At 59.8% G+C, this 26,580-nt stretch overlaps 1 protein-coding gene across 3 annotated transcripts; it reads right to left on the reverse strand.

Moving 5' to 3' along the window:
• Window positions 1-609: 609 nt before the first annotated feature.
• On the reverse strand, window positions 610-22,938 carry CCDC102A (coiled-coil domain containing 102A). 3 transcript variants are annotated; one of them, XM_070500444.1, is made up of 9 exons: window positions 22,797-22,938; window positions 14,415-15,161; window positions 12,100-12,326; window positions 9,627-9,735; window positions 7,683-7,799; window positions 7,128-7,337; window positions 5,130-5,300; window positions 3,961-4,064; window positions 610-1,832 (listed from the first exon to the last, which is right to left on the reverse strand). In XM_070500444.1, exons 2-9 carry the CDS (start codon window positions 14,997-14,999, stop codon window positions 1,703-1,705), a joined length of 1,653 nt encoding a protein of 550 aa, XP_070356545.1. In that variant the 5' UTR covers window positions 15,000-15,161; window positions 22,797-22,938; the 3' UTR covers window positions 610-1,702. The 3 variants fall into 3 exon arrangements, with proteins under 3 accessions (XP_070356545.1, XP_070356546.1, XP_044617179.2); XM_070500445.1 differs by lacking the exon at window positions 22,797-22,938 and adding an exon at window positions 22,278-22,403 and having other exon boundaries at window positions 7,233-7,337; XM_044761244.2 differs by lacking the exon at window positions 22,797-22,938 and adding an exon at window positions 22,278-22,403.
• Between the last annotated feature and the right edge of the window lie 3,642 nt (window positions 22,939-26,580).

Below are 26,580 nucleotides of genomic sequence, written 5' to 3' on the forward strand. Positions count from 1 at the left end.
GTGGCTCTGCCCCGCTCCTGAGACCTCGACTTTCCCTGGTAGACGGAGCAGGGGGCCGGCCCTCTCACTGACTCTCTCGGAGCGCCCTGCCCGCCCACAGACAGGGGCTGGCCCGGGCCCCTGCTCCACGCTATCTCGCCAGAGGTGCCAGGGAGTCTGGAGGCGCCTGCCTCGAGGACAGGGTCTGTTCTGTGTCTGGGAATGGCAGGTCGGCCGGGCCTGGTGAGCAGCTCTCCTGGCTGCTGTCAGCAGAGCCTGGCTCCTGGCTCCCGGGGTCAAAGGGCAGCACTTTCAGCCTCTTCAGGGGCCAACTTCCTGTTTGGGAGAGAAAAACGAGATCCTGGCAGGAGACAGTGCTCTTCCTTCCGCAGCCCCTTTCCCGCTGGCCGGCTTACAGGGAAAGAAAGCAGGGGGGTCCCCACGGCTGGGTCTCACCCACGCCCTCCTTCACACTCAGAGCCCAGGAGGGGCCCCGTCCCCACTGCCACGAGAGGAAAGCCACTGCACCAGCACCGTTGGTCCAGGCTTGATGATGGGGAGAACCCTCAGAGCATCTCCTCCAGGGCGGGTAGCTCGAGTGCCACCCTGACTTGCAAAGATTCAAAAACGTATGAAATCTTGTTTTTAATGACCATTTCCATCAGATTGAACAGAAATCTGCCGGTTGTAGGTGGTTTAGACATTAAAGTATCAAAAATAAAATGAAAATTACCTGTAATTTCACTACCTAGAGCAGGGCTAGAAGAAAGATAAAAGGATTATTTATTGTGTTCATACCTACCTCTGGGGAAACTCCCAGTCACCTGAACCTCATCCCTTGTGGAAGAACCCAGCTGGCAAATCCCTCGTCTCCAGGGCGAGCCTTCAAGTATTTCAACAATAACTAAGCTTTACTGAGCTCCAGGTGAACTCCACTAGTTCTCATGATGGCTCCCTGAGACACCTAATTTATAGATGGAGAAACTGAAGCTCAGAGAGGGCAAGTAAGTTCCTCAAGGTTGCACAGCCAGTAAGGGGCAAAGATTTGAACCCATATGGTGCCAGAATTGAAGTCTTCTCTTTTCTAGATTAGACATGGACCATATCTTCTCCCCTCACAGGAGCCGGATTCCAGACCATTCAGCATCTCAGATGTTCATTCATTCATTCTTTCTCACACTCGTTCATTTATTAAGCCACTTGACATTCCTGAGCTCAGGTTCAGTGCCACGTGCAGGCTGATGTGGTCTGTCCCCCACACCCCCTGCCCACATCTGCCACACTGTGCCTCAGGACTCCGCCCCAAGAACCTGAACTCCATTTATTACAAAAGACTGGGTTTATCACATCGTACTATGAACAGCTTCCGCCCAGCCCCCAACACCCAGAGAGGCAGCCTGGGGTGGCACCCCACCACCCTCCCTTGACACCCCCCTTCCCCCTGCATGGAGGACTCCGGTGGGTGGCAGGCCTATCTGGGCCTTGGAGGGATCCCGTGTTTATGAAATCAAATGGGTCCAAGGACCACGGGCATATATATAGAATATACATATAAAACACAGGCCGTGGCTTCCCTCCCACAGGGCGCTGCTAGGGTGGGACCACGGGTGCACGCGGCGGGAGAGAAGGCCGTCGTCCGTCGCAGGGAGCGGGGTCTGCTCCCAGAGCCAGCACAGGCAGACGCGTCAGTTCGAGCGGCCGGTCAGCTGGGCAGCCCCACAAGCTAGGCCACCTGGATCTGCAGGTCCTCGTCCTCGTCCAGGTCGCTGGCTCCATCCCCAGCCTCCTCGGCGCCAAAGCGGGCGCTGCGGATCTTCCCGAAGAGGGGTGCGTTCTGCTGCTGCCTGCGGAGCCTGCGGGGGACAGGAGGCGCTGATGGCAGCCTGGCCTTCCCCGACACTTCCCCGCTGCCGGGCACCAGGCCGGGCCTCTGACAGGCATTACCTCATCTCACATCCTCCTCCCAGAAGCCCCTGAAACGAAGGGGGTGCTACTGACACCCCCATTTTACAGACAAGGAAACCGAGGCACAAAGCAGTTGAGTAATTTGCCCAAAGTTCCACAGAGAGAGGGGGGCGGGGCTGGGCGCCAGGCAGCGGCACAAGGTCAGGTCGCTGGGACTCGCACCCCAGCCAGGCTCCAAACACCAGAGGAGGGAGTTTGAGGGCGGGGGTTTCTGAGTCTCCTAGATCCCCAGCTCTGCCCGCTCCGCCCTGCCCCCCCCACCCCAGTTAAAATTCCTAAAGCCAAATTTACGAGGCGAACTTCACTGCAAGAAGAGCTGGGGGCGGAAATGCCCATCCCCCAGGCAGGCGGCGGGCCGCATCTTACTGGAAGGCATGAATTATTAACGCGGCAGGGAGGGGCCCTGCGGGGGCTCCATTACTGCTCTGTGATTTAGTGAGCTGTCCCCGGAACATTAAAGCACAAAAAGTTGGGAAATAAAAAGAGGCAGCGGTCGGCTGCCCCGCCCGCCCCTCCCAGTGGAGGCACTTGAGAGGCTGGGCAGAGCAGCGGCCTCTGTGGGAGTTGACGGCTCCCGAAGAACGTGGCCAAGACTGCGGGAGAGCCCTGAGGCCGGCCAGCCTCCAAGGGCTGTGCGGAGGGGGCAGAGCTGGCCAGACACGGAGTCTGACTCGTGCCCGGGGCCCCTGCATAACGCTTCACAGGCAACACCCCAGGCGGATGGGGAAACTGATGCTTGGCTGACCAGGTCACCCAGGTGCTAGGTCTGGCTGCACAGCCTGGACTCTCAGGCTTGGAAACTCAGCACAGACTCCATGCCCAGTCAGCAGGGTGCAGATGGCTGGGGGTGATCCAGTCTGAGCACCCACCAGCTTTGTCCCTTCTTGTACCCCACTCTCCTCATCTGCCAGCCCCCTAGGAAAAACGTCTTTCCTTTCCCATGGCTCACAGGAGCATGATTCTTGCAGCACAAGAGCTGACCCAAATACCAGCCCCCAGCCCGGGGGTGGCAGTAACAGCAGGAGCAGCTGATGGTCATGTAGCATTCATGACGAGCCAGCAACTTTCATGAGCACAGACCAGCTCATTTAACTCTCACAATAACCAAGAGGTAAAACCACTACCATCCACACTGTACAGATGGGGAAACTGACCCAGAGAGGGGAGGCGGCCCAAGGCCACACAGCCACTCAGCACGGAGCCAGGATTCCCGCCACCTGGCAGCCTGGCTGCAGAGCCCGGCTCCCTCTCTCCCGTGAAATAAGAGGGCGCAAGGAGGACCCTGCCCAGGGCCTGACACAGGACCAGGATGAGTGGGTCAAGGTCAGTGCTGGCTCATGACCCCCTGGGGTGGGGTGCTTGTGACAGGGAGGGGCTTGGACTTGTTCTCTGACATCTCACAGCTCTAAGGGGAGTGAGGGAGAGGCTGTGCTTCACGGGGCTTTGGGGGGGGCAGGGCAGGGTTGCAGATGTGCTGGGTGGGCTCCCCAGAGACCCCGCCCCCCGGCCTCCCTCCCTGTGGCTGACGGGTCCCGTCTGCAGCTGAGGGGGTCCGGGCTGCTGCCATGGCTCGCTGCCCCCAGTCCCTCGGATTCCAGCTGGCCTGGGACCACCCCAGCCCGGGACCCTGGGGGCTGCTTGTTCTTCTTGTTTATGACTTCCAGACCCACTAACCCTACCCACTGCCCCACCTTGAGCCTGACCTTCCTTCCCTCTTGCCACCCGCCCACTTGCCCGGGAGACAATTCCAGGGCTCCCAGCGGGTCTCACTTCCTGCGCTCCCCTTCCCTGGTTTCCTGGCCCTGGCCCTTCCTGCCTGGAGAGGACAGGATTCTGGCCCCAGGGAGGCCTGACTGCTTCCTTCTCTGTCCCCACCTCTAGCCTGAGTTCGGGGCTCCAACCCGGCTGGGAGGTTTCCCCGGGTGGGAAGGCTCTCTGCCCTGCTTCTGTGCCCTGGCAGGGAATCCTCGCCCCGCTGGAACCCAGTCCGCAGCCAGGGCTGCACGCGGGGCCCACCTGGACTGCAGATGCTCCAGCTGCACCTGCAGGTTCTCGCTCTGCTCCGTCTGCTCGTCCAGCGACCGCTGCAGCTTACGTGCCTGGTTGTGGGCCTCGTCCAGCTGGGGGTGAGCAGGGCCAAGAGCATGGGGGTGACCTTGGGCTGGGCCAGCCTGGCCTGCCATCTGCCTAGGACCTCCTGCATTCCTCTGTGGGAATGTCCTTCCCCGAGAGCAATCCCTGTCTCTCCCTTGAGGACTAGACCGAAGCCCGCCTCCTCCAGGTAGGCATCCTTTTTGTCCCTCTCCACTTCTACTGTCTCTGCTTTCCAAATACACGCATCTTCCAATGCCCCAAGCTCCTGATCCGTCCGTCAACCCACCTACCCATCTATGCCCATCAAGCTGCCCATCTGACCGTTCATCCATGGAACCATCCATCTGCCCCTGGAGATACCCACCTACCCACTCAGCATTCATTAACCTATTCAGCTGCCCATTCACCCTGTCTATGTGCCCTTCCACTCCGCAAAACACACCTGTCTTCCCATCTATCCATCCTTCTGTCCTTTCTCTCCATCCATTCATTCTTCCACCCACTGATCCAGTCAGTTGTCTATCCATTGCCTGCACAGTCATCTATCTTTCCATACATCCATATACTCATCCATTATCCATCTACCACCCACCCATCCGTCCACCTATCCACTCATCCACTCAACCAATTACTCATCAGATATCTGCTGTTACATTTCATCCATCCATCCATCTATCCACTCACCAGACATCTGTTACATCTCATCCATCCATCCTTCTTCCTCTCTCCCTCCCTCTCCCATTGATCTGTCCACCTATTCCATCAGCTACCTGTTCATCAGCCCACAGAGTTATCCTTCTCTCCTTCCGTTTAACCACCTGTGCATCCACCCACTCATCCATCCATTAATCTACACAACCACTCGTCCACCTTGTCTGTCCATCTTTCTTCCCACCCTCCTACCCCCACACTTATCTACCGTCCATCCGTCACCCACCCACCCACCCACCCGCTCTACCCTGGGCACCTTCTGAGAGTCAGGCTCCTGCCAGGCACTGGGGACCCAGCATGGAGTGACACAGGAGGGCCCGGCGCCCCATCCTACCGCAGCGGAGGCCTGAGGGCCGCCTCCTGGCCCCAGTGGTGCTCACCTCGTCCTCAGCCTGGGCCAACTCCTTCTTGAGCTCCTCCACCCGCAGCCGCAGCTTCTTTACCTCTGCCTCGTGCTGCTCCACCCGCCGGTTGGCGTGTGCCAACTCTGCCACCTTCTCCTGGAACTGCTTCTTCAGCTTGCCATGCACATGCTTCAGGTCTGCCAGCTCCTGCAGGGGAGCAGAGACGGGGGATGGTTCAGTGTCAGAGGGCACCATGCCAGTGAGTCCCACAGGGTCACTGGGGTGCGCGTGTCTCTTCTCCCAGAATCTCTCCACCAGCTGTCTGAATTGCCAGCACTAGAGGTTTGGCTGAGCAGCTGGAGGACAGAGGTGGCATCTAGTGAGATGAGAGGCTTGGGGGGCAATGAAAGGAGAGGCCCCGGTGGGTGGAATCAGTGGCTCCATTTTGGACATGAAACTTTGAGGTCCCTACTGGAAATGCCATGGAGATGTCCAGCAGGCTGCTGGAGCCGAGCCAGGTTTTCTGGGGAAGGATGAGGTCTAGAGTTCGGCCTATAAATGGCATTTAAAGCCCTGGGTCTGCGGATGAGTTAAACTGGGGAGCGGGCGTCAGAGAAAAAGAGATCAGAAGCCACAGTGACCGGGAGGAGGAGGAGCAGCCGGGAATGGAGGTGCCCATCCCTGAGCTCTGATTTTTCCAGGCCTCAGTTTTCACATCTGTAAAACAGGCCAAACACAACCTAAAGGTCTCTCGAATTCACTCTCTTCATTCCATCTCCACCAACCTCAGCCTGGTCCAGGCCTCCAGCACCTCTTGCTGCCCCAGGAAACAGTGACAGCCTCCCACCCGGCCTGCCTGCCCAGCTGCCTCCCATACAGCAGCCAGCAAGCACCCTGAATGGCAGCCTGCCCACGCCCACCTCTTCCTCTCACGGGTGGCCCACAGCTCCCGTCTCACCTCCTACCACGTCCCCCTTGCCCACTGCCCTCCAGCCACACTGGCCTCCTTGTTCCTCAAATCTCCACGTCCCTGTCACCATGGGACATTTATTCACATTATTTCCAAATTCCCTCTCCCACTCAGTTCATCACCAGTTAACGTCTGCTTTTCCTTGAGACCTCGGCTCAAAGGTCACTGCTTCAGGGAAGCCTTCCCCGGACCCGGGGCCTAAACCAGGCCCCTGGTGTTGCCTCTTCCTGCCGACAGCCGTGGAGCTGCGTGATCAGTGTGCTTGTGATGGTGAGAGCAATGTCTGCAGCCCCGGAGCCATCAGCTCCATGAGGGGAGGCTGCGACCGTCCTGTCTGCTCACTGCTGTGTCCCCAGCACCTAGAACAAGGCCTACACACAGTTGGCGCTCATAAACATTTGTGGGAAAGTCAAAGGGCTGCTGAGAGGATTAAGTGATATAACAGACAAAAACCACTGACACAGGGCCCGGCCCACAGTGGGTGCTCGATAAATGCAGCTACTGTAATAATCTCCAGGCCCGGCCCACAGTGGGTGCTCAATAAATGCAGCTACTGTAATAATCTCCAGGCCCGGCCCACAGTGGGTGCTCGATAAATGCAGCTACTGTAATAACCACCAGGCCCGGCCCACAGTGGGTGCTCGATAAATGCAGCTACTGTAATAACCACCAGGCCCGGCCCACAGTGGGTGCTGGATAAATGCAGCTACTGTAATAATCTCCAGGCCCCGCCAGCAGTGGGTGCTCGATAAATGCAGCTACTGTAATAACCACCAGGCCCGGCCCACAGTGGGTGCTCGACAAATGCAGCTACTGTAATAACCACCAGGCCTGCCCAGCAGTGGGTGCTCGACAAATGCAGCTACTGTAATAATCTCCAGGCCCGGCCAACAGTGGGTGCCCGGGAGGAGCAGCTTCTAGGGCGATCGCCACGTCTGTCCTCAGCTGTTACTTCAGGGGTCTGCAGCCCCTTGCCGGCTGGACTGGACGTGCAGTAGGTGCTCTGCCCTGGCTGGACGGAGGTGGGGCTGCCCCAGCACTGGCCGCACCACCCACTGCCCCACCTTGTTCTTCTCGAAGAGCGCGGCCTGGCTGGCCCGCAGGTCGCAGTCCAGCGCGCTGGCGGTCTGCCGCCGCCGCCGGGCCAGCGCCTCCTCCAGGTCCCCGACCTGTGCCCGCAGCTTCTTGTTCTCCCGCTCCAGGCCCAGCTTCTCGGTCTCCAGCCGCTCGCGGCGGCCCCACTCGGCCGCGTTCTCTGCCTGCAGCCGCTCCATCTGCAACAGGGCAGCACAGGGTGAGGGCTCCCAGGGGAGCGGGCACGGAAGGGCCTGAGCTGGATGCCCCCCTCCTCCTGCAGCCATTTTTGGCTCAGGAAGCAGGTCCAGCTGCAGTGGCTATACTTAGGCTGGGCTGATTTCACGGTGGGCAGGATGTGAGGACGCTTCTGGTCTCCGTGAGGGAGAGGCCCGCCTCCTGCAGATTTGGGTACCCTCAGGGTGTGGCTGGGACCCCTCAGAGCACAGGCCCAGCTCCTGCCCTCTTTGGAGAGACCAACACACAGAGGCAGGGCCCTTGCACCCGAAGCCCCAGGCCCTCCCAGGTCCTGCCGGCGGCCTCACCTCACCCCTCAGCTCAGCCATCTTCCTGTCCATGCTGGACCGCGCACCCAGCTCGTCCTCCAGGTCTTCCGACATGCGGCCCAGCTCATCCTGGTGGGCCTCCTTCAGGATGCTGAGCTGCAGGATATAGCCCAGCCTGGTTATTCAAGGACCACCGCATGTACCCTGGAACCAGTTCTGGGGAGTGGGCGCCGGTGCAGGAGTGCTCAGCAAGGAGCCTGAGGGGGGCCCAAATGGGCCACTGGGTGTCCAGGACAGGCCCTGGCTCTGACCACTTCAGCCGCATCCAGCATCTCTCACCTCCTACCTCATTACCACCTAGCCTCCCGACATCCACTCTGGGCCCCACTGTCAACCCATTTTCCATAATAGCAGCCCAGAGTGAGCTTTTAGAAAAAACAAATTCCCTCATATCCACATCTGTGCATTCCTGAGGATAAAGACTGGTTGGTCCCTCCCTGTGGTCTCACAAAGCCCTGAATGATGGGACCCCTGCCCATCTCTCCTCAGCCTCAACTCCGGCCCATCCCTCAGTTCACTGTGCTCCAGGCACAGCAGCCTCCATTCTAGCCCTCAAATACACCAAATTCCTGCCCACCACAGGGCCTTTACACATGCAGTTCCCTCTGCTAAGTACACTCTTTCCGAGATATTTTGCCGGATTGACTTTCCTCATTCTCAGGCCTTGGCCTAAAGGCCCCCTCCCCCTCAGGGAGGCCTCTCCCGCCCTCCCGGCCTGGAGTGGGGGGCCTCCTCTACTCTCCATCCCACTCCCCACAGCACGTGAGCTCGGGAGGACAGGAGCTTGTCTGTCCGGCCGCCCTCGTGTCCCTGCAGGGCCTTGGCCCAGGGGAGCCCTCAGTGAGCCGTCTGGACGAGTCCAGTGGATAAACGCGCCTGCACGTGGGAGTGGGGCGGCCCGGTTGGGACAGCGCAGACGCCCCGTGTGCAGCAGGGCAAACCCGCGCTGCGCTGAGCCTTAAAGGAGACGCAGAGGGAGAGGAGCCAGCGCACGGGGCTCTTCCTACCCGCGAGACCGCGCACTCGCGTTCTACCCTCTCCTCTGCAAAGGATCCCCCTTCACCACTGCAAAGATTAAAAGACAGACTCCGGGACCCCACTCCGCAGATGCTGGTGCAGGGGGTGAGGGCGGGCTCCGGGAAGCTGTATTCTAGGAGATTCTCCAGCAGCTTCTCCTGTAAGTCCGGTCTTCGCCCGGCCGCGGCAGTTTCTGGGAATGCAGATCCGACGGCTTCCCCAGGGTGGCCGCGCCCCCTAGTGGCCACGGGGGCTTTCACACGAGGCGGCCCTGGTGCCCGAGCCCGCCCCCTGCCTGCCCCGGAGCCTCAGTGTCCTCCTTTGTAAGACTGGACGGCAGGACGTGAACGAGCGCGATCTCCCACACCCCAGCGCCAATGAACGCTGCATCCAGACCCCCCGCTGCCCCTCTGTGTCTTGGTCTATGAGGCCCCGTGAGATTGAGCTCTCCCTGTGACCTCCTCCCGCCACACCGACCTGTTTCCTGCAGCACTGGGCTTGTTCTGGCCTCAGGACCCTTGCATTTGCTGTGCCTCCTGCCGGAAACTCTGCCCCCAGACCCTCTCAAGGATGGCTCCTTCGAATCCCTTTGGGTCTTACCTCAGATGTCACCTTCTCAGGCCTTCCCTGACCCACTGCCCCGTCTCTCTCATTCTGTTTTAACTCTGTAGCTTATGAATCTATCTGCCTGGTTACTGAGGGTCTCCCCCACCCACGGTGCCGACAAGCTGAGCTCCTGAAGGCAGGGACATCATCTGCCAGCGCACTCAGACCACTGCACAGCACGTAGCCAGTGCTGGACAATGAATGAATGAGTGAATTCCCTTCTTTTCCCCATTCCCACTGCCGAAATGCAACAGCACAATGCTGCTTCCTCCAGGAAGCCCCTCGGTCTCCAAGACTCACCTGCTTGAGCATCTCCTGCTTGGTCTTGCTGAGCTCCTCGTACTTAATCTTCCACTGGCTGAGCTCACCCTCCAGCTTCTCAATGTTCCTGCTCAGTGCTAGTTTATCCCTGGGGATCAGAAGGGGAGAGGCAGACGGGGTGAGCCCACTGGGGCCCTCCACTTAGTGCTCCTGTGCAGTCTGCTCCTGCGGAGCCCACGTCCGAAGTCCTGGCTTCAGCATTCAACGCCCTGGCACCCTACACTGTGGCAGGCACCCTGGTTTTGCATTTCTCCTGGCACTGTACCCACTGCACAACTGCAGGTGCCCAGCTCATTGTGCAGGGAATGACTGACCAGGCCTCCAGGCACTGGCCATCCCTGGGTAAGGGCCTCCCTCTCTCTGGGCCCCACACTCGCCTGCCAAACACGACCCCGTTCCTGTCTTATGTACTGTGGCTCCCTGTAAGGCTCCGTTTGAACACAGGTTCCGTAGTTAGAAAAGCTGGAAAACACTGTCCAGTGACAAGAGGGACAAAGTTCCCCTCTTGTCATCATCACTGGGTGGATCTCCCATAATCACCATTCGGCACTCTGCTTTGAACACGAACGAGCTCAGTGTCTGGCCCAGTGCACAGCAGGTGCTCAGCCGCCAGCTGCGCTTAGCATCACACCCCAGCAGGCTGCTCTCCCCTCCTGAGAGACTAACATTTCATGCCTCCCACACGGGGTTCTCCGAGGAGGCAATGCCATCCGCCAGCAGGCACGTGAGAAACCTGATGGGGCACTTTTGGCTATCACGATGACGGGGTCATTTAGTGGGCAGGGACCTGCAATGCCTAGGCCATCCTGCCCACCCAGGAATCACCCTGCATCCGGTCTAAGGCGTGTGTGTCCCGCTGGACATCCCTGGGGGTGAGACGGATCTGCGCCTAGAACCTCCTCTGACTGAAACACACAGCAACTATCTTCTGTACGAACACAGACTTTTCCAGGAACGGAACCACTGCATCCACTGAGGGAAGACTGCACGCGGCTTTGCTCAGACTTTACCGAAGGCTGTTCGTCTCCCAGGAAAGCTTGTCACCACAGCGACACCACTCGTGCATCTCAGCTGCCAGCCCTGCTCCCCTGCACCTGCTGCTTTTGTCACTGTCCTGGGAGGTGACTTAAACTAGCGAATACAGGCAAAGCTTCCGCACCGTGCCTGTCTCGGAGTGCGTGCCTTACAGCATCCGCTCCCACGGCCATCATCACTGTCATCCCATATAAAGGCCCCGGATTCCGACTACTTCACAATTTCTTCCAGTCGAGCCGAGCCTGAGCATTTCCATGTCACAATGCCTATATTTTATCACGAATTCCTTTCTTTTATTTCTACTTTATATTTCAGTTAGTACAATAAGTGGATTATTGCTCGTTTGTGTTGCTTAAGCAGAAACGTACTGTCTCATAGTTCTAGAGGCTAGAAGTCCAAGATCAAGGTGTCAGCAGGGCTGGTTCCTCCTGAGGCCGGGAGAGGGAAGCTGTGCCACGCTCTCCCCTGGCTTCTGGAGGTCTGCTGGCCGTCTCCGGTGTTCCCCAGCTTGTAGAAGCCTCATCCTCATGTCCGCCTTCATCTTCACAAAGGCATGACGTTGATTTTAAAGAGAAATTATGTGTGTAGATAGGCTATACTAATCTACATACTTAACTTCTCGACATATATTCATTATATTCGTTAGAATCAGGCTTGCGCCCTGATCAAGGTCACTGGTGATGTCCACGTTCTAAATCCACTGGAGAGTGCTCAGTGCTCAGTCCTCTTCTTACGGACCAGCTGACACTCCCTCCTCCGGGAACCGGGTTCTTCTGGTTTCCCCGCCCCCAGCGGCTCCTGTCTCCTCTGCTGCCTCCCTTTCCTCCATCTCTAAACTCAGTCAGCTCCAGGCTGCATCCTCTGACCTCCTCGCACCCACTCACCCCGGCTCACGGCTGTCAAGATCATCTATTGGCTGATGACGCAGGCATTTTTACCTCCAGCCCAGACCTGTCTCATGAACTCCAGACTCTTTCACGTACCCAGCTGCCTCCTGTCCCCTCAAAGTCAACACGTCCCAAACCAAATTCCCACCTGCAACCCCTCGACCTCCCCAGCCCTCCTTCCCTGCTCCTTCTCTGCCGCCACGCCACCCCCCCCCCCCCCCCCCCCCCGACTACAACAGAAGCTCCACGAAGGCCGGGAGGTTTGGTCTTATTTACGGCTGCGCCTCACTGCCAGGCATGTGCCTGACCCAGAGCAGATCCCCAATACGCATCATTTGGATTAATAAAAAGAACTCGCATTGGGTCCTTGGGTAGTGCACCGCTGCTCCAGCATCCTGACTCAAGCCCAGATGGCACCATGGCCTCCAGCTAGTCAGTCTCCCATTCTATGGCGCTGATTTTCATTCTGGGATTCTGAGGGTGCCCTGGCCTGGCCCGCGCCCTGGCCCCTGCCCGCCCCCGGGACTCACTCTCGCTCCTTGAGCAGCACCTTCTGGGACTCATCCAGCCGCAGCCGCAGGGCAGTCAACTTGGATGCATCCTCTTCGATGGTGGCTGTGTCCTCCCAGGGCAGCCGGCTGCGTTCCTGGCGGCCCGAGCTGCCCCGCAGGCCCCCGGCGCCCACACTGCGTGCCTCCCAGCATCCCTCGGGCTCCTCTGGTCTGCTCCGCAGCAGGCTCTCCACCAGCTCCAGCTCCTGCAGGGACCACGGCGGAGGCTGGACCAACGGCTACTGAGCCCTCCCCTCCTGACCTTCCTCATGGCCTCTCTCAGGCCCTGGATCTGGGACCAGCTTGGTGGGTAACCTTGGGCAAGACACACAGCCCTTCTGGTCTCCAGTTTCCTCTTCTGTAGCCTGCCTCTCCATCCCTGGAGAGGGAAGGACACTCCCTCCTCTGGGATGCCCCTTCACCTCCTGGAACTGCACACAGGATCAGCCACTAAAATTTCCTGTATCTTGGAAGACTTCCCAGGAAAGGTGATGAACTCCCTGTCATTGGAAGTATGCAAACATATGGTGGAACATTGGTGTGAGTGAATGCAGAAGCAAAGATTCCTACAATGTCTAAGAACTAGATTCTCTCAAAAGTAATTCTGGCTCTATTATCCCATTTTTCAGGTGCACACACTAAAGCACTGGGAGATGAGTGACATGGTAAAAGATGCACAGGAGGGCAGCCTCTGTGAGCAGAACCAGCTCCCAGACAGGAAGCAGGGATTATTAACCCAGTGCCAAGGCCCCTTCCTCTCCACCAGCCTGCCCCTGCCTGCCCCCAAGGCCCGCTTCCGACCACAAACCCGAGATGCCCATGGCCTCTGCTGCAGCCTGGCTTCCCCCACGGCCTTTCCAGATGGGTCTGGGCCAGCTCCTTCCCTGCGTGGCCCTCGGTTTCCCTATCTGCACTGGGACGGTGGCCCCGAGGACTCCCTGAGGAGTGAGAGTCTACTCCTGTAGCTCAGACTGTGCGTGGGGGCCCCAGATGCCACCTGGTCCAAAGCCCTGTTTTCCCAAATGGGGAGACAGGAGAAGGGACCTGTTCTGGGTCACAGAGCATGGAGGTGGCTGGGCTGAGGGCAGCCTCAGACTGCAGCCCCAGGGCTGCCACCCCTGTACCTGCCACCTCCCGGATCGTGGCTGACACCCAGAACAAGGCCAGGACAGGAAGAGCACCGTGAGACTGGCTGACTGGCTGACACTGCCCCAGAAAAGAGCAACGAGTGCCACCTCCAAACACCAGGGAGCCCTGGGGAAGCCACCAGGAGACAGCAGTGCCCACTGTAGCCTGCAGAGGGGGCTGGCAGGGGAGGGGAAGGGGCAGCCAAGAATCCTGGCTGGAGCAGCTCGTCCCGCTGGGGGGCAAGCTGAGGCTGGACTCTGCCCGGGAAGGCCTTCTGGTGACAGGTCTGCTGGTCTGGCTGCCCCCCACACCCACCGTGGACACTCCAGCCACTCCGATTATTACCCGGCCTCGAGTTCACCCATCTTCAACGACCCCATCCCCCCCCCCCCCCCCCCCCCCCCCCCCCCCCCCCCCGGCAACTCCAGTCACCAGCTGGGAGACACTGGTACTTAACCTCTTCATGCCTCAGGGTCCCCTTCTACAAAGCAAACGCCCCCTGGGGGTGCTGCGAGAATTAACTGGATAACGCACGGGCAGCGCTTGGCACTGTGTAGGGCCGTGCGGGCGCCCACTGAATTACCGGTTCCCTAACTCGCCGGGCGCTCTCTGCCTCTGCGCTTCTGCACAGACCCTCTCCAACCCGGGAACGCTCTCCTGCACTTTCCACGGTTAACTCCTCCGCAGTCTCCTAGTCTCCGCTTAAATGGGCCCTCTTCCAAGGAAGCTTCTGTGAAGACCCCCCCCCCACCCCCCAAGGCCTGGAACAGGGACCTCCTCTGTGCTCCTGGTGCCCCAGCAACCCTCCACCCCACAGCTTTGATCGATGAGCGTTAGAAATGTTTACCCCTCCCCCAAACTCCAGCTGCACGAAAGGATGGCTTCAGCTCTGCTATTAACGGCTGCCTGCTAGGCAAGTTCTTAGATGCCGCTCCTGCTCAAAGGGGAGTGGATAGACCACCAGAGCCCAGGACGCTCTGGCCTGGAGGTCTCCGGAGAGGTGGCCTGGGGCCCTGCGGGGCAGAGCCTGACCCAGAGAATGATACCTCCCAGGCGACCAGGCCCTTACTCTCCCCTTCTGAGTCCTGCGGCCCTCCCTCCTGCCCAGGTCAACCAGCCGCTTCCACTTCCAGACCCCAGGGCGAAGGCCCCACCCGGCCGCACACCTGGCTGCCCTGCGGCCTCTCCGCCCCGACGTCGCGCACCGGCTCGTGCTCCCGCTCCGGCTCGGGCCCGTCGGGCGTCCTGTCCACGGAGCCCCGGGCGCCCCGCAGCCGCGCCAGCTCGCGGCCCCGCGCCTCGCACTCGCCCTGCGCCTCCTGGCGCTCCCGCCGCGCGCCCGCCAGCTCCTTGGTGAGCGCGTCGAGGCGCTGGCGCAGCTGGCGCACCTCCTCGCGCGCGCGGTTGCGCTCGGCGCGCACCTTGCTCCACTTCTCGCGCCAGTTGGCCGTGCAGTCCGACCACCAGCGCATGGTCTTCTCCATCTGCGCCGCCCGCGCCCGCGCCTCCTCCAGCTCCCGCAGCCGCAGCTCCTCGCGGCTCTCCCAGTCCCCGTCGGCCAGCAGCGCGGGCGCGGGCGGCAGGGGCAGCGCCGGCGGGGGCCCTGGCGAGGGCGTGCCGCTGGGCGGTGTGGGCGGCAGCGAGTCCGCAGGGCCCATGCGCTCGGGCGACGGGCTGCCCAGGATGGTCAGGAGGCTGCCCTTGGACAGCTGCGGGGACTCGGCCAGCCGGGGGCTCGGCCCGTGGCTCATGGTGCGGCCACGTGGACGGGCAGGCTCCGGGCCCTGAGCTGGAACTCGCGGCCGGACTCAGGGGCGGCGCGGGGCACGCGGGGCGGACACGATACCGCTGTGCATGACGGCCACCGCTACTCACTGCTCTCGCGGCCACCGGGTGGGCACGCCTCCGCGGACCTGTGGGAGAACACAACCATTATTAGGCTGTGGCCACCATCTGTCCACAGCAATAAGATCAGCTATGGGAAGGGCATAACCGACAGAGGGAATAGCATGGGCAAAGGCAGAAGGAGAGAAAATGGTCTGCTCCAGGCGAGCCCCACTTAGGCTGGAATGGTGAGCCAGGGCCTCCAGACGCCTTGCTTCAGTCCCTTCATGCTGCAGCAGCGGCAGCTGATCTGAAACCTTGACTTGCTGTCCTTGACCTTCAGGTCCCATTTCACACACTGAATGGCGGGTACTGCTCCCCCCATCTCCACTCCGAATGCAGATGCTTCCAGGCTGGCCGTGCTGCCAGGAGTCCCCTCCCTGCCTCTTCCGGCACTGGGCTAACTCTTCTCATCTTTAAAGCTTATCTGCCATACCACCTCCTCCTTGAAGTGCTCCTGGACCTCCTCAGGCCAGGTGGTCGGCCCCTGCCGGGTCTTCATCACTGCATTAATCACCCTCGCTGTACCATTTATGTGTCCCTCTGCTCCCCATCCTCACCCGAGGCTGTGAGTCTGCTGAAGGCAAGGGCTGGTTCCTGGCCACTGTGTTAGTCTTAGCACACGACAATGACAGTGACATGTGTGGAGGGCCAACGATAGGCCAGGTACCATGCCCTATGTGAACTATCCCCTTTATTCCTCTCAATAGGCTTGAGGGAAAATGATCAACATTTACAAGGAGGAAAGGGAGGATCAGCAAGGTTAACCTGGGAGTTGATCCAGATCCGGTACCTAGGAGTCCAAATGCAAGCACTGGGGAGGGTTTGGTGAAGGCAGGCGTGTCCCAGAGGCATGATGGGAATAAACCAGGGTCTATTAGATGGGCGGGAGGCAGGTGCACCCACTGCGGGGCTCTGCTATTCGTGGGCCACGTCCCCTTTAAAATAAATGAGACATGTCTCCCTCTCTGTCCCTAACCTGCCACACTCTACCTCCAGATGGCCTCATGCAGCCCCTGGGGACATCACACTTCCTTCCCCTTTCAGCTGAGCCTGTCCCATGATCCTCACCTGGCCCCTAAGGCCCCACCCCAATCGCCATCCCTTCCTTTTCTGAGGGACCAGTGCGGTACCACAGAAGAGTGCCTCAACACTGGCTGGCCAGCCCCGTGTCCCCTCTGCACCCTCTAACCCCCTCACTCTTGGCAGCTGATCTGATGTCAGAGATTGCAGTGAAAAGGGAGGCCATCAGATTGGCACTCCCTCCCTGTCCTGCCCCAAGCCCCATGCCCCCTCCTCTCTGCCACTAAGAGGACAGAGCCGCTCTCCCTCCCTGGGTCAAAGGTCCCCCCTCCTCCCGCCTCCAGCTTCTCCCACTCCTGCCAATGATGCCCTCTCCAGGGGGCTTCACCCCTGCTGAAGCCACCCCTCTCTCCTCCCTTTCAAGGCCCATCCAGAGTGGTCCACACTTGCTGTCTCCACCCTGTCCCCCTCCCTTGCCCTCTCTCCTCAGGCCATGCCACTCCTCTACCCACTGGGCATGTCTCAGCCCTCTCCTGTGTCCCCTCTCTGGCTCTGGGCACCGTCCGTCCCTCCTGCTTTCTTGCATCCCTCTTTCCAGGTCATCCTCCGGGTTTCCCTGCTCCTCTCCGGCTGCTCTCCATCAGCCTCCCTGGTGGGCAGCCTGGGCTCGTCCCCTGAGTGCTGGGGTCACCCAGTCCTGGTTCCCCTTCTCCTCTCCTGCTGCCCTTGCCTCAGGCATCTCCTCGAGGATGCTGAATCTCTCTCCTTCTCAGGCTGTCCTCCAGAACTGCCTGCACCCCCGCCAGGATGTCCCGCAGACAACTCAGACTCCGCCTGGTCAAACTGAATCCACCGTCTCCATTCCCCCCCAATCAGCTCCTCCTTCTGGATGCCCCTCTAAGAGAAGAGGACGTCGTCACTCCCTCATGCTATGGGGAACATTCTGGAATCTGCTGTCTCTCTGAGTCCCCAACTTGTCACCTCCAAGTCCTGTCAGCCTGTCTGCCACACATCACACAGATCTGTCCACCTTCTTCCTACTCAGCCACTAACCTATCAAGGTCACCACCACCATGTCCCACCTGAGCGACTGCAGCCGCCCCCTCCCCCCTCCCTGTTGCCTTTTTCAAATCCATTCTTAACAGCAGCAGCCAGAGCGAGGTTTTAAAAATGCAAACCCGATCATGCCTGTGGTCACACCGTTTGTCGTCACCAATGGCTGTGACCCTCTCTAGTGTCAATTCCAAGCTCACTCCGTCTAGGACACCAACTCCGAAAATCCTTCAATCCCAAAAGGAGCCACGGCCCACTGATCCTGCCACCTGTTCACTGTGCACACGGCCTGCCTTGTCCCTCCCCTCCTCGCCCAGCTCACAGTCCGTGGTCCTGATCTGCCTGTGGTGCCCAGCCCCCTCTCCTGGTCTTGTCTCTCCAGGCAATGCCAACTCTGGTCACCTCCATGGCTCCCGCCTTCCCCTGGATAACCAGGCATGGCAGGTGTTCCCCCTCCGTGTGGACACTGTCCTTTAAACTCATGACCATGACATCGGTTCCTCAGCGTGGCTCAGCGATCGTACTCTAGTTCTCTAGTCCGTCCACCGTTTGTTTACTGCCTGTCTGCATTCACCAGGCATCAGCTCTAGGCCTGGCTCTGTCCCCAGCCTCGTGTAAGCCCCTGCCCGCTTCTGGGCCTCAGTTTCTCCACCAGTAGAATGGGGGCAGGGGGTGAGGGAGGCCAGTGCTTCTTGATCAAGGGGTCCCCCGGATTCACCTGGACCCGTGCTTCGAGTGCAGTTCCTGGGCCCCACCCCCTGGAGTCATGTTCAGTGGGGGTGGGGCTGGGAGTCTGCATGTAACAGTCCAGGGTGGGACATGTGAGTATTCGGTGATGTCTCGTTGCCATCATGGTTCCACACACACAAACACGTATGCGTCAGCCCCAGTACCCCCTGCAGGTACGCACCTGGACACCGCCACACAGATCTCGGGGCCCGGACACCACCGACTCCCCGTACACACCGAGGCCTCTCTGTGACTCAGTTTCCCCACCTGTGCAATGAGGTGGCTGGCCTTGACCCCACACACCCAAGGACATCTGAGACTCACACGTATCCCCATACACAGAAACACAGCTACAAAAGACACGGGCTGACACATGTACACTCAGAAACAGACCCGTGTGCACACACAACTATGCAGATGCCTGCCTGTAGGTACAGAGCCACAGACACAGCTGAAGACACAGACATGCCAACACACAGATGGATACACACAGAGACACGCAGAGATACACACTCGATCCTAAGACAAGCAGATGCACACACTCATACACACACACAAACACGCATCCAGACACACACTCCTCTTCTCCCCATTTTCCTGGCCTGGCTCCACGTGGAGAAGCTCTTGGAAAAGGAAAACAATGTGCGGGGGAGGGGAAGGAGACAGGAGGGGAGGGAGACAGGAAATGTGAGTGCCAGCCCAGCGGCCCTGAGCTGTGCTAGGAATGGGGGGGGGGGGGCGTGGTGAGGGAGTCCTGGGGCCTGGGCCCCCTCTGCTGGGCCCTTCCTGCAGCCCCTAAACTGAGAGGGTGGCAGGGAGGGGGCCACTGCCACATCCTCTCAGCCTCTGGGAGCTGCCAGGCCTGGCATGGGCTCGGCAGGGAAGGGGCGGCCCGCTCCTTCCAGGAATCCCAAGCCCGTCGCCAGGGGCAGGGCAGGCGCCACCCAGGCTCCTGATGGCTTCCAGGAGCCCACACTCAAGGCAGGGGTGGGCTCTACACTCAGCTCCTGGGCCCCTCCCCAGCGGTCTGGCCCAGCCCCTCCTGGGGGCTGGGGGAGGAGGAAGGGGAGCAGGGGGCCCAGCCGGGCTCTGAACAGCCCTCCTGCCTTTCCTCCTGCAGGCCCAGGGTCCCCTGGAGGGTGTGCGTGGACACCTGGGGGAAGGGGTGGGGGTGGGGGTCCCGAGGCTGGTTTTCTGGAGAAGCCCACCCTCTGGAACACCAGGAACCGTGCACACCCGCGGAGACTCAAGGGCAGCCAGACCTTGCCTAGCGATGCCTCCCCTCCCCCCGCTCCCACCACACACAACACAGCCTTGGGGACACGCACTCACACAGCCTTGGTAACATACACACTCACTAGAGTGTGATGCCACACAGTTACAGAGACAGGCTCCGGCTGCCCCGCCCTGCCGCCCCTCCCCAGCAGGCTCTGCGCCTTCTGCCCACGGGGTATGCATATATGTGTGTGTGGGGTGGCCTCCTGACTCCCCCAGGCTATCACTGCCCCCCAAGGAGCAACTCAGGGAAGGACCAGACACCACAGGCCCCGGCGGCCTTCTTTGCCCCACCCTCCCCTCTCCTGCCTCCTAACAGCCAGATGGGTCTCTTCTTGCTCTAACGCCCAGAGCTTCTGCTCAGGCTGTTCCTCCTAGTCAGAATGCCCCCCCCCCCACCCAGACTCTGAAACCCCCACCCATCCTTCAAGCTCAGTTCTACCACCTCCAGGAAATGCCTTGAGCTCTCCAGCCCCACCCCCTACCCCAAGGAGCACAGCCCTAGAACCTTCCACAGCCAGATGCAGCCAGCTGCCCTCTCTTCTTGAAGCTCAGGCTTCCTCCCACGCAGACACGACACTTGTGCCACCCAGAGCTTCTAGGACAGGCCCTGCATGCAGGATCGGCTTAAAGTTGGCTGGTGAAGTGTTGAGGAGAAGGCTGAACTGGGACCTTGCAGCCCTGAGCTGGGTAGCAGGACTGAGGGGAACTCAGAGCTCCCGCAGCCCGGCCCCACAGCCGTCCTCACGGATCTGGGCGGCTGCTGGCCCACTCTAGGACAGAAACAAGAATGTCTGGATCCGAGACTCGCCTCAGCCTAGGCCCTCATAAGCCCTGTCCACAGAAAGTGACCAGTGGTGTCAGCTGCTTGTGGATCTGTTTGGAATGTCTCTCCCTCCTCCTTTCTCCATTGACAAACTTCTATGCATCCTTCAAGACCCACCTTAGGTTTCCCCTCCTCTGGGAGGCCTTTCCTGATCTGGTACACAGAGTATGTTAATGCTCCCAAAGCACTGCCACCTCCCTATTCTTCAGCGATGGCCACACTGTGAAGTCCACAAGGGCATCTTGGCCTTGCTGGCTGTCAGCACAGGGCCCAGCATGCAGCAGATGCTGCCTAAATGCCTCCTAGGCTGATGGAGGGAAGAGGGACAGCTAGGAGTCCCCTTGCGACCAGGGAGGGTTGAGCCGTCCTAAGGATCAGGAGTCAGTCCGTGGCTAGGCTCTGAGACAGGCAGGTGTCTGAGCCTTTCTATGGCCAAGGTCAGAGTCAGAGGTCATCTCATGGCCAGGGCAGGGGTCAGCCCCCTTACCTGAGGAAGCCTAACTGCCCACAGGGGGAAAACTTTGTGTTTAGTCCTTAGCATGTTTAGCTGACTCTCAATATCCAGCAGGAGGAGTGAGCAATGCTGAGGCCTGGACGGGGGCCAGCTGAGGGGACTGGGGGCTGCCCGGCGGCCCAACTCTTCGCTCCAGCTCAGAAAGCCCCTATGTCCTCCCAGAGCCTTTCAGGTGGGGCACTGGGGCTGGCCCCTGGCCACAGGCCTGGCTGTGGGCAGGAGCAGAGCCCGGCGGGAAACCACAGAGGACAGCCTGATTGGATAAGTGCAGGGTCCCAGACTGGTCAGCCCACAAACTACAGGCACCTGTCCCTGTGACCAGCTGCCTGGGCTTCCACCAGCAGACCTCCAGAAGAGACTGAGAGGGAAGGCGGGCGGGGAGCTGGACCTGAGCCCCGGGGTAGGCCCCCCCTGGCCTGCTCCCAGTTACCCCCATCTCAGACGCCAGAGCCACAAAGATATTCTGGGTCACTGGTTAAACTCCTTTCTTTACATTGGGCCAACTGAGGCCCAGAGGAGCAGCCACTCATCCACATCCACATAGAGGACCAGCAGCCAAGTGGAGGGGTTGGGGGGCTGGAGCGCTGGGACTAGATGCCTCCCCTCCTGGGTCATGACTGCCTGGGGTGCAAGACGCCCCTGGGACCACCTACAAGATGGGAGTCTCAGGTGTCAGGCCAAGTGGCCAGGCATAGCTGGTACAGGAGACGGTGAGAGCCCTTCGTGGGGGCTGCCCCCAGCTCTGGGCCTCCCAGCAACTCCTTGTGCTATTCACTCTTGCACAGCAGACACCCCACTAGTCCCAGCTCTGTCACCGACATGCCGTGTGACATCTGCATGTCCTTGCGCTCTCTGGGCCTGTTTCCTTACCTCTACGATGGGCAGAGGCACTAACAAAATTCCTAAAAGCTCTATCGAACAAGTGGGCAGACCCTGTGCCAACATGACCCAAGGAGACCCCACAGAGCCCTGTACCACCGCCACGGAAAAACTTAAGCCCCCGGTGGGGAACGGGCTTGACGGGTATCACCCATCGGCACCATCACAACGGTGGGGCAACTGAGGCCCACTCCCTTCTCCCAGCGCTGAGCCGTCGCTCCACCTGCCCCAACTCCTTCCAGAAGTTCGCTTTCTGCCCTCCCATGGCCCTGTGTCGCCTCGCGGGCCTCCCTCCCTCATCCCCTCCCCACCCGCCCGGTCCGGCCAGCCGCCCCGCTCCCCTTAGCGGCGGGCGGCGGGGGCTCCCGGCCCGGCCGGCGCGGTCCCGCCCACCCCACCGCGCGGCCCCCATTGGCAGCCGCCGCGGGCCTGGGACGGCGGGGCCGTGCTCCGATTGGCCCGCGCCGCACGTCCATCCCGCGCTCGCCATGGTGACCACGTGGGGTCCCCCGGGAGGGTTCCAAATTCCGCCCCCACCCGCCGCCCCCTCCCGTCCGCCCCGGCCCGGGCCGCTGCATTCTGAAAGGGGCCCTGCCCTGCCCCCCAACCCCGGCGGCCCCTGCGCACCCGAGGCCGGGGGCCCCGCGAGGTGGGGGAGCCCAGGGAGGGGACTAGAAAGTTCTGCTGAGTTTGGGGGTTGCTGCGGACGCGGGAGCCGCTGCTGCTCCCTTCTCCTCCAGCACGCCCCCCAGCTTAACCTCTTCCCTCCCGCGGAAGGTCCGTGGCCTGGAGGGAGTTCCCCGGCCACGGTGGCTCTCCCCGCCCTGCACCGCCGCCCCCGCTCACCTCGGCCGGGGACCCACGGGCTCCGGACGTCCGACCCGCCGCGGCTGGGCGGGGCGGGCACGGGGCTGGCTGCGGCCGCCGCCGGGAGGGCCGAGGGAGGGCCGCGGAGTCTCCTCCTCCCTCCCGGGGGTGGGGGAAGAGGGGGAGGGGGGAAGAGGGGGAGGGGGGGAAGAGGGGGAGGGAGCCGAACCGGCGAGGCGGGGGGGCCTGGGCGGGCTGCGGCCCGGCGGTGACCCCAGGCCGCCGAGTTCTGTGATGGGGGCCCCAGCCTGAGTTTGGGGCGAGGGCCGCGGGCTGTGCTAGGAAGCGTGCCGGACCCCGACAGAGGCCCCACCCTCTCATGGGGCCGAAAGTTGGGGACTGACTGCAGGGTCTGGGGGCCCCGCGGGGCTCGGCCGGGCGGCCTCAGGTTTTCCGAGCGCCAACGATGTCCTAGGCGCCGCGCGACAGGCGTGGGCACCGTCTACCCCGGCTCAGCACGTGGCGCGTACTCCCCAAGTGTTCGCTTTTGTTACTTGCCTCTTTCCTAGTGCCAGCTCCGCCCCTGAGTGGACGTGGAGCAGCGAGTCTCTGCCCCTCACCGGGCCTCAGTTTCCCCTTTGTACATCAAAAGGACTGACCAGAGTCTCCTCCTGCGTGTTGGGAAGCGTGGGGGGACGCTTGGCCGGCCCGGGGCAGTTACCGTAATGCCCTTGCGTGCGCCCAGGCGCGTAGGGCCTTCCTCCCTTGGGAGTAGCGTGTCTGCGGTTTGGGCGGGCGCCGGGAGGGCGTCTCCTCCCCACATCCTGTAACCTGGAGGGCCGGGTGAGGTGCGTCCATCTCGAAAGAGGACCAGAAATTCCCAGAGATAGTGACGGGAGCCCGGCACCTCGGAAAAGAAACTAAAAATGATGAAGATAAATTAGTTTTAGCCCGTAATTAACAATATTTAGATTACGATTGCAAGCACGCGCGCATTAGAATAAACGAAGAATCAGCTGTTTGCAGCAAGAGGGTCATTTTTGCAAAACTAAAGGGTCACTCTGAATCCTCTGAGAGTCAGCCAGTTGTCTCTGGAAGGTCTTGGCCGTCTCTCTTCCTCTGCGGTCAGCTGCTGCTCCGTTCCATGGCATCACTTGCACCACGTTCATAAAATCCCACACTTTGTGCAAGATTTGCAGTTTCACTGTCTGTTCATTTGCTTTCTGTTTGCATGGTGAGACGCTGATAGCGTCTGACAATCCCCTAGAGACAGACTTTGGAGGGATACGTGTGTCTGAGAGGGACCCGATCTGTCGATGTGCAGTGGCTGGCCTTTGCCTGCTGAGCTCCTTGGACCTGCGAGACTGGGATGCTGGGTCCTCAGAGGACAGGGCTGTCCCCATTTTCAAGCTGGGGAGATGCTCAGGGAAGCTTTTGGCTCAGATGTACCCAAAGTCTCCCAGCCAGTGAGGACAGCCGTGCACCAAGAGCCCAGACTTCTTTCCCAGAATTTCTGGAGGTTCGGACAGGGATGGAGAAGACGGAGGACGCTGAATTGATGGTGAATCTAAGCTCCAATTATAAGTCCTCACAGTTGGATGCTCTCTCTTGAGGGAGGAAGCAAAACTGCTATCCTAGGGGTGTCTCTTGCAGGGTGGGGTGGGGGGAGCCACCCGCTCATGGAACCAACCTCGGGGCTGACCACAGGCTTGGCGGTTCACATGAATTATCTGTTTTACAGCCCCCCTGTGAGCTGGGGGTTGTTACCACCATGGCGTGCTGAGCAAAGTGAGGATCAGAAGTCAAGGGGCAGGCCCAGGGTCTCCCAGCTGGGAGGGCTCAGTGCCCTCACTGTCACTCCTGTTTCTAGACCCACGCCTCCAGGCTGGCCTCTGGATGCGGTGCTCATCTGGTGCCAGCCTCCCAGTAGCCCCTGGGGGGTTCCTTTCCCCATCTCCGCACAGTGGGGTTTCTCATTGAGGCTTGTGTTAATGTTTTCCACGCTTCAGCACTTCTCCGTTCTGTATCTCTGCCGCTTTTCGCCATCAACACATAGCACTTGTGACATTATTTACTTAGCATTTTCCTTGAAATCATTTCACTTTTTAGGACGTATGTGTATTTTAGGGTAAATAGGAAATATGTATGCGTTGCCATAAATAGACGAAAATTGTAAAAATAAATATCATGTAAACAAACAATGTCACGGATCTAGAAGCCCAAGGGAGAAACAACACAAGTGTCTGTTGGTGGACAAGTGGATAAACAAAATGTGATCTATGCATTCAAAGGAATATTATTCAGCTCTGAAAAGGGAGGAAATTCTGACACATGCTACAGAATGGATTAACCATAAAGATGTTATGCTGAGTAAAATAAGGCAGTCACAGAAGGATAAATATGGTGTGATCCGGGGCCAGCCTCGTGGCTGAGTGGTTAAGGTCACGCACTCCAGCTTTGGCGGCCCAGGGTTTCACCGGTTCAGATCCTGGGTGCAGACATGGCACTGCTCATCAGGCCATGTTGAGGCGGCGTCCCACATGCCACAACTAGAAGGACCTACAGCTAAGATGTACAACTGTGTACTAGGGACCTTTGGGGGGAAAAAGCAGAAAAAAAAATACGGTGTGATTGCACTTCTGTGAGGTTCCTAGAGCAGTCAAATCCATAGAGACAGAAAGTGGAAGGGTGGGTGCCAGGGGCTGGAGGAGGGGCCAATGGGGAGTGAGTGTCTACTGGGGACAGAGTTTCACTTTGGGAAGATGGAAAAGTTCCGGAGATGAACAGTGGTGATGGTTGCACAGCAGTGTGAATGTACTCAATACCCCCGAACCGTATGCTTAAAAATGTTAAAATGGTAAATTTTGTTATATATATTTCACCACAATAAAAAAATCATTAAAAATCATATATCCTGTTTCCTGTGTCCAATCAAAGCTTGGAGAATGAAAGAAAAAGGACACAAGGCAATGGTCAAGAGGGATTGGAGACAACTGAGCTCTAACAGAGGCTTCTCCTGGATGCAACCAGGATTGAGAAAGACTGAAAAGTAAGTGGGTTTTCCGTGGTGTGACTCAGTTTATCTAATGTCCTGTCAGGGGTCCTGCTTATATCCTCTCACAGATCACCGGGGGGAGTACCCCTTGTCCCCCGTGGGGAGACTTCCCTGGAAATGGTGTGTGGCTTTCCCAGGGTAGGGAGTGGGAGGTGGCTTGCCCTCCTCCCTGCCTGGGGGACTGAACAAGGGGCTGGCATGCCTCCTAATGTGGAAGCATCGGAAGGTTTTATGAGGGAATTGGAGGCAGGGAAGGCTTCCCAGAGGAGGCGGGCTTGAGCTGAGCCCTGAGGGATGGAGAGCAGCTGGGGTGCTGTCCAGGTACGTGTATTCATCCCAGCTGGGACAGAGACGGAAGAGGGGAAGGATAGGCAAGCACATCCAGAACTGAGTGGAAGTAGAAGTTGGTTGGGGCTGGACCATGAAGGCAATAGGGAGCCACTGCTGGCTTTTGAGCTGGGGAGTGTCTTGGCAGTGAATCCCAGGATCTGGAGTGCAGGGCTAGGTAACTAGCACCCCCCAGTGAGGCAGGGCACCGAGAGGCTGGCACATAGCCAGGACGGAAAACAGAGGGGCTTCCTTTGGGCTCACAGACAGCATGAGGAGGAAGGCTGCTGGTGTTGCAACCCTAGAGGCGGCCAGGAGACCTCAAAAAGGAAGGGCCTAGAGGTCAAGGTCTGGGTCATGGCCAAAGTGCAGAGAAGGACAAGGCTTTGTCCACATCACCAGGGGGAGTGTGGCCAAGGGGTCGGGACACAGGCGCACAGGTGTCCCTGCAAAGCCTTTGCAGCACAGCTGGGGTGGCGGCCTGGACACATGGGCCTGCCCCCCTGGAAGCAGCTCCCTCCCCCTTCCCACAGAGGCCGCCTGAGCTACCTTCGGGCTGTGCTGGGGCTGATCTGATGCGGAAGGGCCCCGGGGTGGGGGCAGGGAGGAGGGAGACCATGGTGGGACTTGCCTCTTTCTCCCTCTTGCTGCACCCTCGTCTCCCCTGGCGGGTAGAAAAGCACATTCCTGAGTCAGAATTTTCCCGGGGAGTCCCGCTGGGGGCCTGGCAGGAGAGCACCCTGTCTCCCCACCGAGGCACACAGACACCTGCCCTTCCTGTGGGGTGCTGGGGAGGAGGTGGCTGTGGGGGGCAGGCTCGGCCAGACCCCTGGCTCAAGGAGAAGCTGGCCAGCCTTCTAGCCCCCCAGTTCTGGCCACATTTTCTGAGTTCTGCTCCCAGGGAGGCCCTTCCCCAGAGGGCTCTGCCACAGGGTGACTCTGGGCCCGGCCCTTGCCCTC

The sequence above is a fragment of the Equus asinus genome, chromosome 28, assembly GCF_041296235.1.
Source record: "Equus asinus isolate D_3611 breed Donkey chromosome 28, EquAss-T2T_v2, whole genome shotgun sequence".
NCBI classification, from domain to species: Eukaryota; Metazoa; Chordata; class Mammalia; order Perissodactyla; family Equidae; genus Equus; species Equus asinus.